The sequence below is a fragment of the Panthera leo genome, chromosome B1 (genome assembly GCF_018350215.1).
Source record: "Panthera leo isolate Ple1 chromosome B1, P.leo_Ple1_pat1.1, whole genome shotgun sequence".
In the NCBI taxonomy this organism is placed as follows: Eukaryota; Metazoa; Chordata; class Mammalia; order Carnivora; family Felidae; genus Panthera; species Panthera leo.
In genome coordinates, this window is record NC_056682.1 from 203,288,697 (window position 1) to 203,303,329 (window position 14,633).

The window sequence follows — 14,633 nt, forward strand, 5'->3', positions numbered from 1 at the left end:
GCAGAGGGAGAGAGCAAGAATCTTAAGCAGGCTTTCAGTGTGGAGCCTGATATAGACCTTGATCCCACTACCCTGGGATCATGACCCAAGCCAAAATCAAGTTAGACACTCAACCGACTGAACCATCAAGAGTCTGATTCTTGATCTCAGTTCAGGTCTTGATCTCAGGGTCATCAGTTCAAGCCCCGCGTTTGGCTGCATGCTGGGTGCAGAGCCTACCTAAAAAAAAAAATCAAAATAAAATTTGAAGTTAGTGAAAAATAAACGATGTGATATTGAAAAACAAAGTTACAACAAATATCACTTTTCATGCTCAGGAGCTGCCTTCAAGTTCTCTGCAAACATCACTTGGCACTGAACTTGTGGTGTGGACATCCCTGGCTCCCTCACAGATAATGCCTGTGGCCCTGAATATTTCTAGCTTAGAGAAGAGACTGGGACCTTATTGTTTCCAAGTGCCACACAGCTAAATGTAGATTCCTGGGCATCAGACCAGCCAAATCCCCGTGGATGAGGTCTGAGAATCTGCTCGTTAACTATCTCAAAAGAACCCCAGCCCAAGTGAGTTTCAGGTACTGTCAGTGAGGGTCTTCTGGCTGTACTTATGCAGAAATTACACTGAAGCAGGATGTGAATTCTCTGGGTGGTCCAGAGAGTGCTTTCTCAGCATCAGCTGGACCTGATCTCTCCTGGCTGGTCCTCTTTCCAGGGGCAGTTTGGTTCTCTCTCAAAAGGGCTCACGCAGGTAGGGGAGGCCTCGGTAAACGAAGGCCATCAGCTCTGGAGGGTCGGCCAGACAGCTGTTGTTTCTGAACAAACCTCAAAGCTCAGTGCTTTGAACAAATAGGCATTTATTGTTGCCAAGGAAGCTACAAGTTAGTGGGGGCAGGGGGAGTGTTCCGGTTCTGGCTGGCCTCACATGTCGGGTTCTGCTGGTTTGCTGGTTTGTAGGACGGGTGGGGAGGGCTTCCGCTGGGACAAGTGGCTGTCCTCATATAGTGTCTCATCCCAGCAGGCCACCCCGGACATGCTCACATTGGGGCTGGAGACATTTTGCCATTAATCCACGACACGAGGCCTGCCCTCAGGCTACAAACTCGGGATGGCCCAAGGCCTGTTCCCACCTGGGTTTGTATGGGGCAGGAGTCCCATGTACTCTCAAGGCAGCTCTGAGCTGCTGCCTGGTCCAAGAGGGCAGGTAAGGACCTTGGTGTGGACTGCCAACCAGCATCGCTGCCAACAGCACCACAAATGTGTTGGGCTAGCACCTCTTCCCTCTGCTCCAGGAGCCGATCTGAGAGGTGTGAAGGGCTATCCTCCCCGCCTGCCACGGTGCCTGCTCTGGGCACCCATACGGACCTCCCGCCACCCTGGGATCTGGGTTGGCAGAGCATGTTCGATTCAGGCCAGTGAACTGGAGCAGATGTTCGCACAAGGCTTCAAGGACAGAGAACCCTCCTGAGCTGGCCACCAGGGAGAGATGACCCTTCTTCCTCTGGATGTCGTGACGTTGGAGCCGCTCCCAGCCTGGAGACAGAACTCCTGCGTCAGGCACATCCTGAAGGCCACCCCACCTGTGGACTGCCAGATGAGACCTAAGAATTAATTCATCCTTTGAAACTCTCGGAGCTCCTGAGGGACTCTCTGGACACGTCGTAGAAATGGGTTTGAATAACACATCACACAGGATAGGAGAAATGTCGTGTTTATCTCTTTAAATGAAATTTATTCTGCCCCTCAGCTTTTTAAAAAAAATTTTTTTTTAATCTTTATTTATTTTTGAGAGAGAGACAGAGTGTGAGCAGGGGAGGAGCAGAGAGGAAGACACAGAAGCCAAAGCAGGCTCCAGGCCCCGAGCTGTCAGCACAGAGCCCGACCCGGGGCTCGAACTCACCAACAGTGAGATTGTGACCTGAGCTGAAGTCGAACGCTCAACCGGCTGAGCCACCCAGGCGGCCCCACCCCTCAGCTTTTTTGACAGGGAGGTGGGAAATTTCTCTTTACCAAGGGAAAGAAAGTTTCCCTTTACCATGGGAAAGAAAGTCCTGGGGTTCTGATAGTTCAGAATATTCAGGGAGAACTCTGGTGTCTGTTCTTGTCACTTCAATGTGCCCATCCTCCTGGTCTGAATGTGTGCTGGGGTCCGGGAGGATGTCAGGTTTGAGGAGATCTCTCTCTTGGACATCTATCTACCTGGCTGTTTCCAGCCCCTCCCTGACCCCCTCCCCCCTCCCCCTCCCCCCCCATTCTCTGTCCTTCCTGGGAGCTTCAGCACATTGTGCTTTTTTCATGATTCTGCATTTCACCAGCAGGCTGTCACTCGGCCAGCCTGTCCTCAAGGCCATGCCCTCTCCAGTCTGGCACTGGATCCAGAGGAACCAAGAGAATGGATGTGTCCTGGTGTGGGCGGATGTCAGTGGCTCTAATCACGTCCCCTTGGTGATGCTGGAGAAGGCTGGGTGGTGCTCTAAAGTCACACAGACTTAGCTGTGGGTCAAGGCTTTTGGGGCTGGTTACTTGACCTCTTCGAGCACTGCTGGCCTCATCAGCAGAATGGGAGGTAGGGGACAGTTCCTGCATCCCCGTGGGTCCCCTCCCCCCAGGGCGGCAATCAGGTTTGCTTGAGACAAATTATGACACAGGCCATTTCCCAGTGGCTCAAGCATTCCAGCCACTTCTCCAACCAAATGCACACGTGCAACCACACAAGTTAAACCACCGGACTCCAGGCAGAGTGGGAATTCCAAGTTTTCACGTGCAGAGGTGGCTCTGGGAGCTCCACAAAGGGGAGGGGCTTGCCCTGGGAGCTAGGGAAGGGCTAGAATCTAAGGCAAGGGTGGTCAGATTTAGCACAGAAAATACAGGACACCCAGATAAATTTGAATTGCAGATAAAGAACGGATACTTTGAGAGTTTGTCTTACGCAATAACTGGGCGTCTTGCATTTTATCTGGCAACCCTGATCTGGGGCAAGTGGACTCCGGGGCAGGTTAGGGCACGGAGCAGGAAGAAGGAGTGGAGGGGGGCGCGCGGCGCAGGAAGAGGAGGCGCACACCGCCGGCCGCACGCTTTATTCGGGCGGGATTCGCGGGGCTCCTGGGGGCGCGCCCTCCCGGGCTCAGGCGGCCTCCAGGCGGCGCGCGTGCCCGCAGACCGAGCCGCTCCGCTGCAGCGCCCGCAGCCGGCGCTCCCGGCTCTGCTCCAGCTCCAGCCAGTGCTGCGCCTCCAGCTGCGCCTGCGGGCGGGCGCCCGGGGCTGTCTGCGCGGGCCGGGGCCGCCGCCCACCGATCCCCCCCCCCGCCCCCGCCCGCGCGTCGCCAAGCCGCTCCCCCACCCGGGACGCCGCGCCCCCGGCCTCCCCGCCCGCTCCCGGGACTCACCCGTGGCTTGCGATGCGCGGCCCGCGGCGCCGGTACCCGCAGCAGGGCCGCCTGCCTGCGGCGCTCGGCCGCCTTCTCCTCGACCTTGCGCTGCAGCTCGAGCACGCGCTCGTCCTGGGAGGGCGCCGCCGGGGCCGCGGACCGAGCTTTCCTCTCCTCCCACCTGGGCGGTGGACAGGGCGGGCTTAGGAGGGGCCCCGACCACAGGTCAATGGGGGTGTTTTACGTGCAGGGGGGAGAGGCTCTCCAAGGAGCTCTGGGGTGACGTCCCCCCAGCGCCTCTACCTTCTTGCCCTTTGTACTTGACGTTTCAAAAATGTATCTCACGTATATTGGCTACGTAGGTATTTGGAGCAAAAAAGTGAAAACCCTCTTTTATCTTGTGCCTCCTCGCCACTCTCTTGCCTAGAGGTAGCCGCTAATATCTTTGCAAATCTCTATCATGCGAGGTCATTCTTCCTTCCAAAATGAGACCTCATTATACAGATTGTTCCCCGTTGGCTTTGGTTTAGGGGCACTTCACAGCATCAGGGCATGTGGAGGTGCTGTTCCCTCAGCCACCATCCCTGCTTGGCTGGCTCCAGTCAGACTGTGCACTAAAATGGTCCTGGTGGATTCGTGCCAGGAGGTCTGGCTACACGCAGAGAGCTCCAGGAGCTTTGTTAGTGGGTTTGGCCCCTTGGAGGCTCCCCAACGCCAACCAGACTGTGTGTGTGGTCTATCAGGCTGAGTCTAGCAGGTGGAAGTGGTGAGACGTCCCCGGCACATGCCACCTGAGGGACCTGCTGAGTGGCCAGCCAGCTGTAGCTGGGCAGCCCCTACCCTACAGCTGTCACAGGACCTCCTCAAATTGTAACCAGAGCAGCAGTCACTCAGGATCGATAGTGATGGATTTTTTTTTTTTTTTTAAGAGAAAGAGAGTGCTTGAGCCATGGAGAGGGGCAGAGGGAGAGAGAGAGAGAGAGAGAGAGAGAGAGAGAGAGAATCCCAAACAGGCTGCATGCTCAGCCTAGAACCTGACACAGGGCTCGATCCCAACCCCCAAGGATCACAACACGAACCAAAATCAAGTCAGACACTCAACTGAGTGAGCCACCCAGGCACTCCAATAGTGATGAGTTTTGTGACCGTCGACTGTATCGACTCTTGAGTTTAGCTCTGGTCAATGATCTCACAGTTTGTGAGTCCGAGCCCCACGTCAGGCGCTGCTTGGGATTCTCTCTCCCCTCTCTGCCTCTACCTCACTCGCACGCGTGCATGTGCGTGCTCTCTCTCTCAAAATAAACTTTTAAAAAATTTTAAAAAGTTACAGTGAACAGTCTTGGGATGCTAGAGAAACATGAATACGGACAGGATATTGAGATGATGTTAATTTTCTAGTTGTGTCAGTACGCTGTGGTTATGCAGGACAATGTTTTTTTCAGAAGATGCACACCGGAGTGTTTAGGAGTGAAGTGTCTGAATCCTGCAGCTCCTTCCAGATGGTTCTGCAGGGACAGAGTAAGTAGCTAGCTAGATGGAACACACAGCAAAGGTCATGCTCATGAGTTATATGCCATCATTTTGCATCCAGGCCATCGTTGCATGATTTTTGCTGCCGTTTTTGCATGTCTGAAGATTAGCTAATAAGATATTAGAGGTGGGAGAAGTTATTGCAAGGGGATGGCCTGGGCAGAAGGGTGGAATGTAGTTGTACAACCCACCCGGGAGGTCGCAAAGGCAGGCTCGCTCCTTGCTCCTGCCTCAGTCGCCTGCCCCTTGGGGCCACTGGTACTGACCTCAAGGCTGCAGACCTCCCCATGGCCGCGCGGCACAGCGAGATCTGTTCCACCACGTTCTGCAGTTCCTGGCTTCTGGCGCGCTTGCCCTGGATGATCTGGTCTCGCTTCTCTTCCTCCTCGCGCCTCCGGGTCTCCTTGAGCAGGGCCAGCCGCTCGCGAAGCTCCACCACAGACATCTCCCCTTCCAGGCCATACCCAGGGATCTGCAGGGTGATGGGGAGGCCTGCAGCTGGGCGTCAGGCCCACACCCAGCCCGCACGGCCACCTGCCATGCCCTGAGCTGTCCTCTGCGCCAGCGCCGGTGCCCCTCCCCCAAGTTCCATCGGTCTGGCCCCTGGGCCCCGGGAGACTGCCTTTCCTGCTCAGTAGCACCTGTGCAGCATCCCTGCCATTGGGCCTCCCCAGGCTTGGCCTCCCTCCAGGGACCGCACGTGTCAGCTGGGTGCCCTGTAGGCCCCTCTACTGAGGTAGGGCCCAAATGGAACGCAGCCCTGTCTCCCTGAGTCAGGACCCGGGGGCCTGTGCAGAATGCCCTGTGAACTTCCCACATCCCCTGGGATCAGGCCAGGCTCCCACACCAGCTCCCGGGGCCCTGCAGGCCTGCTCCCACCTCAGCAGATGCCAGCCTGGCCTCTCAGGGTGCCGCTCACACGGGCCTCCAGGCACCTGCTCTCTCCTCTCAGCCTCCACTCATCCGGCCTTTGTACACCTGCGCTCTCCCTACACTGCCCTTCCCACCTGGGCCTGGGGGGGGGGGGGTCCCGGGACCTCCTTCAACATGAAGGCCACCTGGCCCACTCCCAGGAGCCCTGGCCTCCTGTCCCCAGAGGTCACAGAGGTCTCCCTGACTTGACTGTGAACTCTTGGGCCGGTCCCGGGCCTCCGGCAGGGCAGGCGCGGCGTCCACGGTCGGGCACGCCCCTCGTGCCGGCTGGATCCCGGCTTGGTGCCAGACCTCCCTTGGTCCCGGTGGGCGTGCTGAACGTGGTCTCCCGTGGCCACGCCAGGCGCAGCAAGACGTGGGGAGGCTTCCCCCAGTGGGGCCGGGTCCTCACCTGGGTCAGGTCCACGAGCTTGCCCTGGCGCACCGGCTGTGTCTCCAGGGCTCGCAGCTGAGAGATAAGCTCACGGCGCCGCTGCTGCTCCTCCCCCGCGGCCTCTGCGCTGCGCTGCAGCAGCTCCCGGCTCTCCTCTATCACCTCCTGGACTTGAGGGGCAAGGGGGTGCTGAGGGGCCGCAGGGTGCCCTGCCCAACCCCGGCCTTCCCTCCAGGGCACTGGGCTCTCGGCAACCGCAGCAGCTCACTTGGGGCAGGAGGCCAGCCAGGGGCGCGAGCCGGGGTGGGGGGGCGCAAAGCTGGGCGCGGCCTCGTGGTGCCCGGCCCCCCGCCCTACCTATCTGCTGCCGGCCCCTCAGGAGCTTCGTCTGTGCCACCTTCACGTTCTTCTGCACCTCCGCCACCCGCTGCACCAGCTCCTTCATGGACCTTTCCTCCCGGAGGCGCCTCTCAGCACACTGCTGCATCAGCTCTGCCGTCTGCCCACACAACCGACCCCCCGTGGTCAGAGCCGCAGGGTCCCCCCTGGAGCGGGCCCATTGCCCCGGGCTGCCCCCAGCCCCAGGAGCAGCATGAGGCGAACCTGCATCACCCCGGAGCCCAGATCTGAGCTCAGCAGCTCCCAGGAGTCCCCTGGAGGTCAGGCCTACTGGGGAAGTTCCACCTCGTGTCCCCCCTTCCTCCACTGCGGTTCTGGGGAAACCAAGTCTGAGCCGGTGGGTCTGCCCCGAAGCCTCTCCCCGGCCCCCAGACTCCCCCTGAGAGAGGAGGGCGCTCGATGCTTTGAAGCCATGTGGAGCCCAGGATGTGCCAGCCTCAGGGTCCCTGTCACATGAGCCCCCAGGCATGTCCTGCTGGTCACCCCACTCTTCTTTCTCGTGCTGTTTCAAAAGGTCAGAGTCTTTTCTTTTCTTTTTTTCTTTTTTTTTTTTTTTTTTTAATGTGAATGTGATCTTTATTATTAGAAGGTCAGAGTTTTAAGCAACAGGACAGGGTGTGGTTTTGCCGCTTTGTCACACGTGACTGGAATCCTCCCGTGTGTCTGGTTGCCTCTTGCCTCCGTGGCTCTGCGCTGCGTTCATTAGCCTCGTACACGTTATCCCCTGGACTGTAGGTGGCTTATTTTTGTGGCTGTACGTTTTGGGGTATATCACAACGCTTTCATCCATTCTACTGTGGAGGGACATTCAGATTGCTTCCAGTTTGGCACTATTGTGAACAATTCGGAATCGCGGTTTCAGTCCTCCAGATACTAAAACGCAGTGTGGGGTTTACGCCTTCTGTCGCTGGCCCAGGGTGGCCAGGGGCTCCGGGACCCCCAGCCCCCGGCAGTCTGTGCAGTGGGGGCTCATGTACAGCTGCACCATCAGTGGAGAATCAGCTTGCAGGCCGCTTGGACTTCAGCTTTAGACACTGGGCACCAAGTAATCCTTTTGTAAAACAATTTGCTGGCGTATATCAAAAATGCCTCTCGACCATCCTTTTTGATTTGTCCAGTTTTGCCCCAGGTTCTAAGAAAGGGAACCAGGGCTCTCAGAGAAATAGCTTATTTTAGGGCTGGGACAGGGAAACCACCAGGTGAGCCTGGTGCATCTTCTAGTGTCCTAAAGTAAGGAAGGACACAGGGCAGTCAGAGGGACGCAGGAGGTCAACCTGAAGGGGCTCCCAAAGGCCAAAGCTTGCAACGGAGTAACACTTTTGATAACACAAAACGTAAAATAAACATGCATGGGTCCACACTGAAAGAGTTGATGGAATGAATTCAAGAAAGTGGGGGAGAAGAGAGAAGTCCCCTGTGCAGCAGAATTCTCAGTAGTCGCCCCCCCCCCCCCCCCCCCCCCCCGCTCCGGCTGCAGGCTTTGCCTAGAGATCCCCTTCCGCACGGTGCTATGTGGAAAGGGGACACTAACTGCAGCAGAGAAAGCCAGGCACGACCTCGGCCAAGGGGTCAAGGTCAACATCACAGTGAAGAGCTGGTTGACAGCAGGTGCCCTTGACAGGCTGTGATGGTCCTCCTCCCCAAACCCCAACCCCAATACAACCATGAGAGGAACCGGACACGCCCCAGCCGAGGGGCATCCAACAGAGGATACCTGACCCGCTCTCCTTGAAACTGTCAGGGTCACCAAAAACGAGGAAAGTCTGAGAAACTGCCACAGCCAAGAAGAGTCTGAGGCATGACCGTTAAATGTGATGTGGAGTCCGGGGACAGGAAAAGGGCCTTCGTAGGGAGAAAATGTGATGAAATCTAAGCAAAGTGTGGAGTTCGAGTAAGTCACATACCAGCGTTGGCTTCTTGGCTGTGACAAATATACTGCGGTGTAGTGGGTAGCACCTCCCCCAAATTCACGTCTACCTGGAACCTCAGAATGTGATCTCACATCCAATTAAGTGAGGATCTCAGGATGCGATCATCCTGGGTTTAGAGCGGGCCCTAAGTCCAATGACAAGTGTCCATAAGAAGAGAGGGACGCAGAGAGATGCGGACTCATGGCCATGTGAGGATGGGGACAGAGTCTGGGGTGGGGCTGCCACAGACAAGGAGTTTCTGGGGTTTCTTCCAGAAGCTGGAAGAGGCAAGGAAGGGTCCTCCCCAGGGAGCTTAGCAGAGAGCATGGCCCAGCTCACGCCCTCCTCGACCTTGGACCTGCGGCCTCCACAACTTGGTCAGGCCTGCGGTGCCTCCCTGTGGCGGCCCAAAGCCAGCGTGGAGACGTAAGGCGTCACCAGCAGAGGCGGCTGGGTGGTAGGAAATGGGAACTCTCTGCACCGTCTTTGCAACTTTTCTGTAACTCTTTAAACTGTTCCGAAGCAAAAAGTTTATTGTTAAAAGTATCTTCGAAAACTTGGTAATAAGTGGGAAGATACTTATGTGGAAATACAGGTGAAAAGAGGTGGGCAGCCAAAATCTGCAAGGGGTCTTATCTCAAGTGAGCTGACTAGGGGCAAAGAAAGAACAAACCATGAACCACCGCCGTGGGCGAGGAGGCCTGCCCTGCTGGGTCCCAGGGCCCCTGCCCAGCTGCACCTCGGGGACGGCACAGACACAGCTCAGGGCCAGTGGAGAAGCGGGGAGGGAGGAGAAGAGGCAATGTCTCCTGGCTCTCCATAAATGTGCATGGAACTGGGGCGGGGGGCAGGTGTGAGGGCAGCACAGGACCAAGGAGAAGGCCTAGGCTTGGGAGGGACACAGTGCACTGTGAGTGCCATCTGCCCAGACCAGCTCTGCCACCTCAGGCCTTGCCAGCGTCTTTGTGGTACCCACCTCCTCAGCATCCCCCACACGTAAGACATGCAAAGGGCAGGGGGGCAGGATGGGACAGAGGATCAGAAGTTGTTAGCAAAGAGCCCGACAAGGGGCTTGAACCCACAAACTGTGAGCTCATGACCTGAGCCAAAGTCAGACGCTTAACCGCCTGAGCCACCCAGGCACCTCTGTAGACTTTTTCTTATTCAACACAGCACTGGAAAGTTCTAGGCAGTGCAATAGGCTAGAGGAGCAAATGACAAGAATGTAGGTCAGAAGTTAAGAAATAAACTGTTCTTTACAGATGACATGATTGTCTACATAGAAAATTACAAAGGCTCTACGACAAAATGCCTTGTTTGTCCTAGAAAAATTATAAGGTGGTTCAGCAAGGTCCTGAGATAGATGATCAACACACAAAAGTCAATTACGCTTTAATAGACTAGCATCGGATACATGGACATCAGAATTAAAAATATAACACCACTTACAATTACTCAAAAATAATAAAAGAAACACTTAGGCACAAATCTAACAGAACACGAACAGGACTTGAATGCTAAAAACAAAACACTATACAACACAGATGAAAGAAATAAAGGATTGAAATAAATGGAGAGACGTACTGCATTCATGGATTGGGAGCCCCAGTTGGGTGGTCATGGAAGTCGATCCAGACCTCAGACCACGTATGAGCATAAACTGGGCGCAGATTAGAGATCCAGACGTAAAAATGAAATATAAATACTAGAGGACACCTAGGCGCATTGCTCTATAACACAGGTATGGGAAAAACCTTTCTCCTCACTCTTCAAAGTCCAGGCACAGTAAAAGGAAACATTGATTAGTCTGCCTGGTAAAACACACAAGCAAAGCCAAGTGACAGATTGGGAGGAAATATCTGCATTGTATCATGAAAAGTCACTGTCCCTACTGTGTAAAGAACTCTTAAAAACCAAAGAAATGAAGGCTAAGAGCTTGTTAGAAAATGTTCAACTGATCTTTGGCAAAGGCACCGAGACCACTCAGCAGGGAAGGGACTGTGTCTTCAACAAACGGTGCTGGGAAACCCAGACATCCACACGCACAAGAGTGAAATTAGACCCTTATTTTACACCACACACAAAAATCAATTCAAAGTGGATTAGAGACTTAAACACAAGACCTGAAATCACAAACTCCTAGAAGAAGACAGGAGAAAACTCCCTCATATTGGTCTTCTCTTAGCTTTTTTTTTTTTTTTGGATTTGACATCAAAAGCACAGGCAAGAAGAACAAAAATGAACTACTGGGACCACATCAAACTAAAAGGTTTCTGCAAAGCAAAGGAAACAACCAACAAAATGAAAAGGCAACCTATGGAATGGAAGAAATCATTTGCAAACTATGTATCTGATAAGGGGTTAATACCCAAAACATATAAGGTACTCCTACAACTCAATAGCACCAAAACAAAACAAAACAAAACAGCCAAATAACCTGACCAAAAAATGGGCAAAGGACCTGAACAGACATTTTCCAAAGATGATAAACATTTTCCATGTGCCAACAGACACATGAAAAGATGCTCATAACCACTCATCATCAGGGAAATGCAAATCAAAACCACAATGAGATTCCACCTCACCCCTGTTGGGATGGCTATCATAAAAAAGCCAAAAGATAGCAAGTGCTGGCGAGGATGTGGAGAAAAGGGAATTCTGTGCACTGTTGGTGGGAATGTAAATTGGTGCAGCCATTGTGGAAAAAAGTATTTTAATTTTTTTCTGAAAAAATTAAAAATAGAATTACCAGTTTTTAAAAAGTAATCTCTGCACCCAATGTGGGGTTCCAGCTCAGGACCTTCAAATCAAGAGTCACATGCTCTACGAGCTAAGCCAGCCAGGTACCCCCAGAACTACCAGTTTTAAAATTAGAACCCAGAGCCAACCGACACATGAAAAAATGCTCAACATCACTCATCATCAGGGAATACAAATCAAAACCACAATGAGATACCACCTCACACCTGTCACAATGGCTCACATTCACAACTCAGGCAACAACAGATGTTGGCCAGGATGCGGAGAAAGAAGATCCCTTTTGCATTGTTGGTGGAAATGCAAGCTGGTGCAGCCACTCTGGAAAGCAGTATGGAGGTTCCTCAAAAAACTAAAAATAGAACTACCCTACGACCCAGCAATTGCACTACTAGGCATTTATCCAAGGGATACAGGTGTGCCGTTTCGAAGGGACACATGCACCCCCATGTTTATAGCAGCACTATTGACAATAGCCAAAGTATGGAAAGAGCCCAAATGGCCATCGATGGATGAATGGATAAAGAAAATGTGGTGTATATATATACAATGGAGTATTACTCGGCAATCAAAAAGAATGAAATCTTGTCATTTGCAACTACGTGGATGGAACTGGAGGGTATTACGCTGAGTGAAACTAATCACTCAGAGAAAAACAAAAATCATATGACTTTACTCATATGAGGACTTTAAGAGACAAAACAGATGACCATAAGGGAAGGGAAATAAAAATAATATAAAAACAGGGAGAGGGACAAAACAGAAGAGACTTATATATATGGAGAACAAACTGAGGGTTACTGGAGGGGTTGTGGGAGGGGGGAATAGGCTAAATGGGTAAGGGGCACTAAGGAATCTACTCCTGAAATCATTGTTGCACTATATGCTAACTAATTTGTATGTAAATTTTAAAAAATAAAAAATAAAAATAAAATAAAATAAGGACAAAAAAATAAAAATAAGTAAATAAATAAATAAAAATAAAATTAGAACCCAGAAGTATCACTTCTGATATAGATTCAAAGGCAATAAAACCACTGTTTTGAGGAGATATCTGCACCCCCCATGTTCACTGCAGCATCATTCACAATAGCCAAGACATGGCAACAACCTAATTGTCCCTTCAGAGACGAATATGAGAACACTCTGCAGCCTTAAAAAAGAAGGAAGTCCTGCCATTTGCAAAAACATGGGTAAACCGGGAACATATTATGTTAAGTGAGATAAGCCTGGCACAGGACAGTTGCTGTAGGATCTCACCTATGTGTGGAATCTAGCAAGGTCCACATCGTGGTTGCAGAGACCAGAGCCGTGGGCATGGTCCAAGTGCGCGAAGTCTGTTAGAAGATGGGTACGTTCCAGAGACCTAATGTACAGGGTGGGGACTGTGGTTCATAAGAACGTGTACATGAAATTTGCTAAGAGAGATCTCCAGTGTCCCTGCCACACGTGGAGGAGGTGGCTGCGGGAGGGGACAGATACAGCAATTTGCTCGATTGTGACAATCATGTCACGATGGGACGTGTATCCGAACATCCTGTGACAGACCTTCAACAGACACGAATTTCACTCGTCCATCATGCCGCAGTAGAGCTGCGAGAAAACGGACAAAAGGCACGAAGAAGTTGTTCACAGAAAGAGATAAAGAGATGGCTCTTGAATATATGGCAACACGTTCAAATTCATACATAATCAATGAAATGCAAATCAGAACTGTACCGGGATACTGTTTCTCACCTACAAGACCGAGCGAACATTTCTGAGTTCAGCACGGCACACTCTGCCGGGGTCTGCGCACACTGCCCCGCGGAAGGTGAGGAAACTGTGTGCCCAACAGCGGGGACCGAGCCCCGCTCTCAGTTAACTTTGGGGCTTAGCGATGTCCCCTCTAGAAGCTTACCTTGAAAACCTCTCTCCACAAACACGGAAAACTGGCCCTGTGTTTCCCATTGCAGACAAAGCAGGGCGTGGCATTTTATGTAAGGGACAAGGGAGGAAGGAAGGATTTGTACACAAGTGTACGTATTTGCTTTAAGGAAAGATGATCCAGAGGTTAATGAAAATAAGAATTGAGGTGGGTAGGTGGCAAGGGACTTACAAGAAATGACGCTTCTCTGAGTCTATTTTTCAGATCGCTTTGACTTCCTATTTGTGAAAAAGTACACTAAGAAGGAAGGAAAAGCAAACCCTAACATCAAATACAAACAGACACAAACAAGTTATCCAAAGGGCATTTTCAAGTGAACTTCCAGCATGGTCCCCTCCCCCTGCCCAATGCAAGTCCCCAAGGGCACACATCTGGGGACAGACAGAACCGAGGTCAGGCCTGCGGACCCCAGGCCACTTGGGAGCCACTGCAAAGAACAGGCTTTCAGGGAAACACAGGTTGGGGCCCCCCACCCAGGCCACCCGTCCTAGGAGGAGGCAGAGCCAGGACTGAGACGTCTAAAGCTTCTGAAGATGCCTGCAGACCCTCCTATGGGAGAGGACGCCATACGCAAATGTGTTGGCTTTCCAGAAGTTTCTGCCAGAACCTCAGATCCTCCTTCATGTGTGGATGTGTGGGCCCACTGCCCCTCCTGGTGGGGGCAGGGGGCAGTCTGGACCAGAAGTGCTGGCCAGACTGTCCACTGAGAGAGCCTCCAACCCCCGCCCCCAACCCGTGAAGGTGCAGAAAGAGAAACCACAGCCACTGTGTGGATCTTAGGGGTCAGACCACAAGCCATGACCACAGGAGCTGCCACAGCCCGCCAGCCGGCCCCCAGGTACTCCCGCTGCTCCCGCAAGGCTGCGTCACCTCCTCCTTCTTCTGGTCAGCCTTCTCCTTGTTCCCTTGCACCAGGCGCTGCCGGGCCAGGATGGCCTCCTCGTGGCTGAGTTTCCCCTGCAGCCTGTGGCACTCGCTCGCGGCCAGCTGCTCCTCCCGGCCCTCCGCCTGCACCTTCCTCTGCCACTCGAGGAACTCGGAAAAGTCCCCGGCCCCGTCCACAAGCTTATCCACCCTGGGGAGAGGGGACAAGAGTGGGGGCCTGTGCTGGCCGTGGGGGGGGGGTGCACGGGTTCCCTGGGGGTGCGGTGGCCTCACAGGCATGGGGAGCCGTTCACCCATCGCGGGCCATAGCACCTGTCCACCACCCACCGTCCGCCTGTCCCCGTCCTGTGCCTCCACCACCTTTTGGCCACCTGTTCGTCTGCTCACCCATCCATCCACCTGTCCATCCTCTCATCCACCTGGTCAGCCACCAAACTCCCACCCACAGCCCAACTCATGCGGTAAGCACAGGGGACTGGGGTGCTGGTGGTCAGCGGGGGGCCTCAGGGGGTTCTGAAGAGCAGGTGACCCTGAGAGAAGTGTGGGCTGGGCCAGCT

At 53.4% G+C, this 14,633-nt stretch overlaps 1 protein-coding gene across 2 annotated transcripts in view; it reads right to left on the reverse strand.

The window, feature by feature from the left end:
- Nucleotides 1-2,254: 2,254 nt before the first annotated feature.
- Nucleotides 2,255-14,633, reverse strand: part of CFAP99 (cilia and flagella associated protein 99) — a 41,105-nt gene continuing 28,726 nt past the window's right edge. Inside the window, exons 11-16 of one of the 2 annotated variants that reach the window (XM_042937085.1) lie at nt 14,062-14,266; nt 6,556-6,697; nt 6,217-6,368; nt 5,159-5,364; nt 3,381-3,543; nt 2,255-3,235 (exon numbers count right to left, since the gene is read on the reverse strand). In XM_042937085.1, coding sequence (XP_042793019.1) covers nt 3,119-3,235; nt 3,381-3,543; nt 5,159-5,364; nt 6,217-6,368; nt 6,556-6,697; nt 14,062-14,266 — 985 coding nt within the window. In that variant the 3' untranslated portion in view covers nt 2,255-3,118. Of the gene's footprint in view, nt 3,236-3,380; nt 3,544-4,629; nt 4,868-5,158; nt 5,365-6,216; nt 6,369-6,555; nt 6,698-14,061; nt 14,267-14,633 lie in introns of those variants that run through there. The other variant, XM_042937086.1, reaches the window with a different exon arrangement.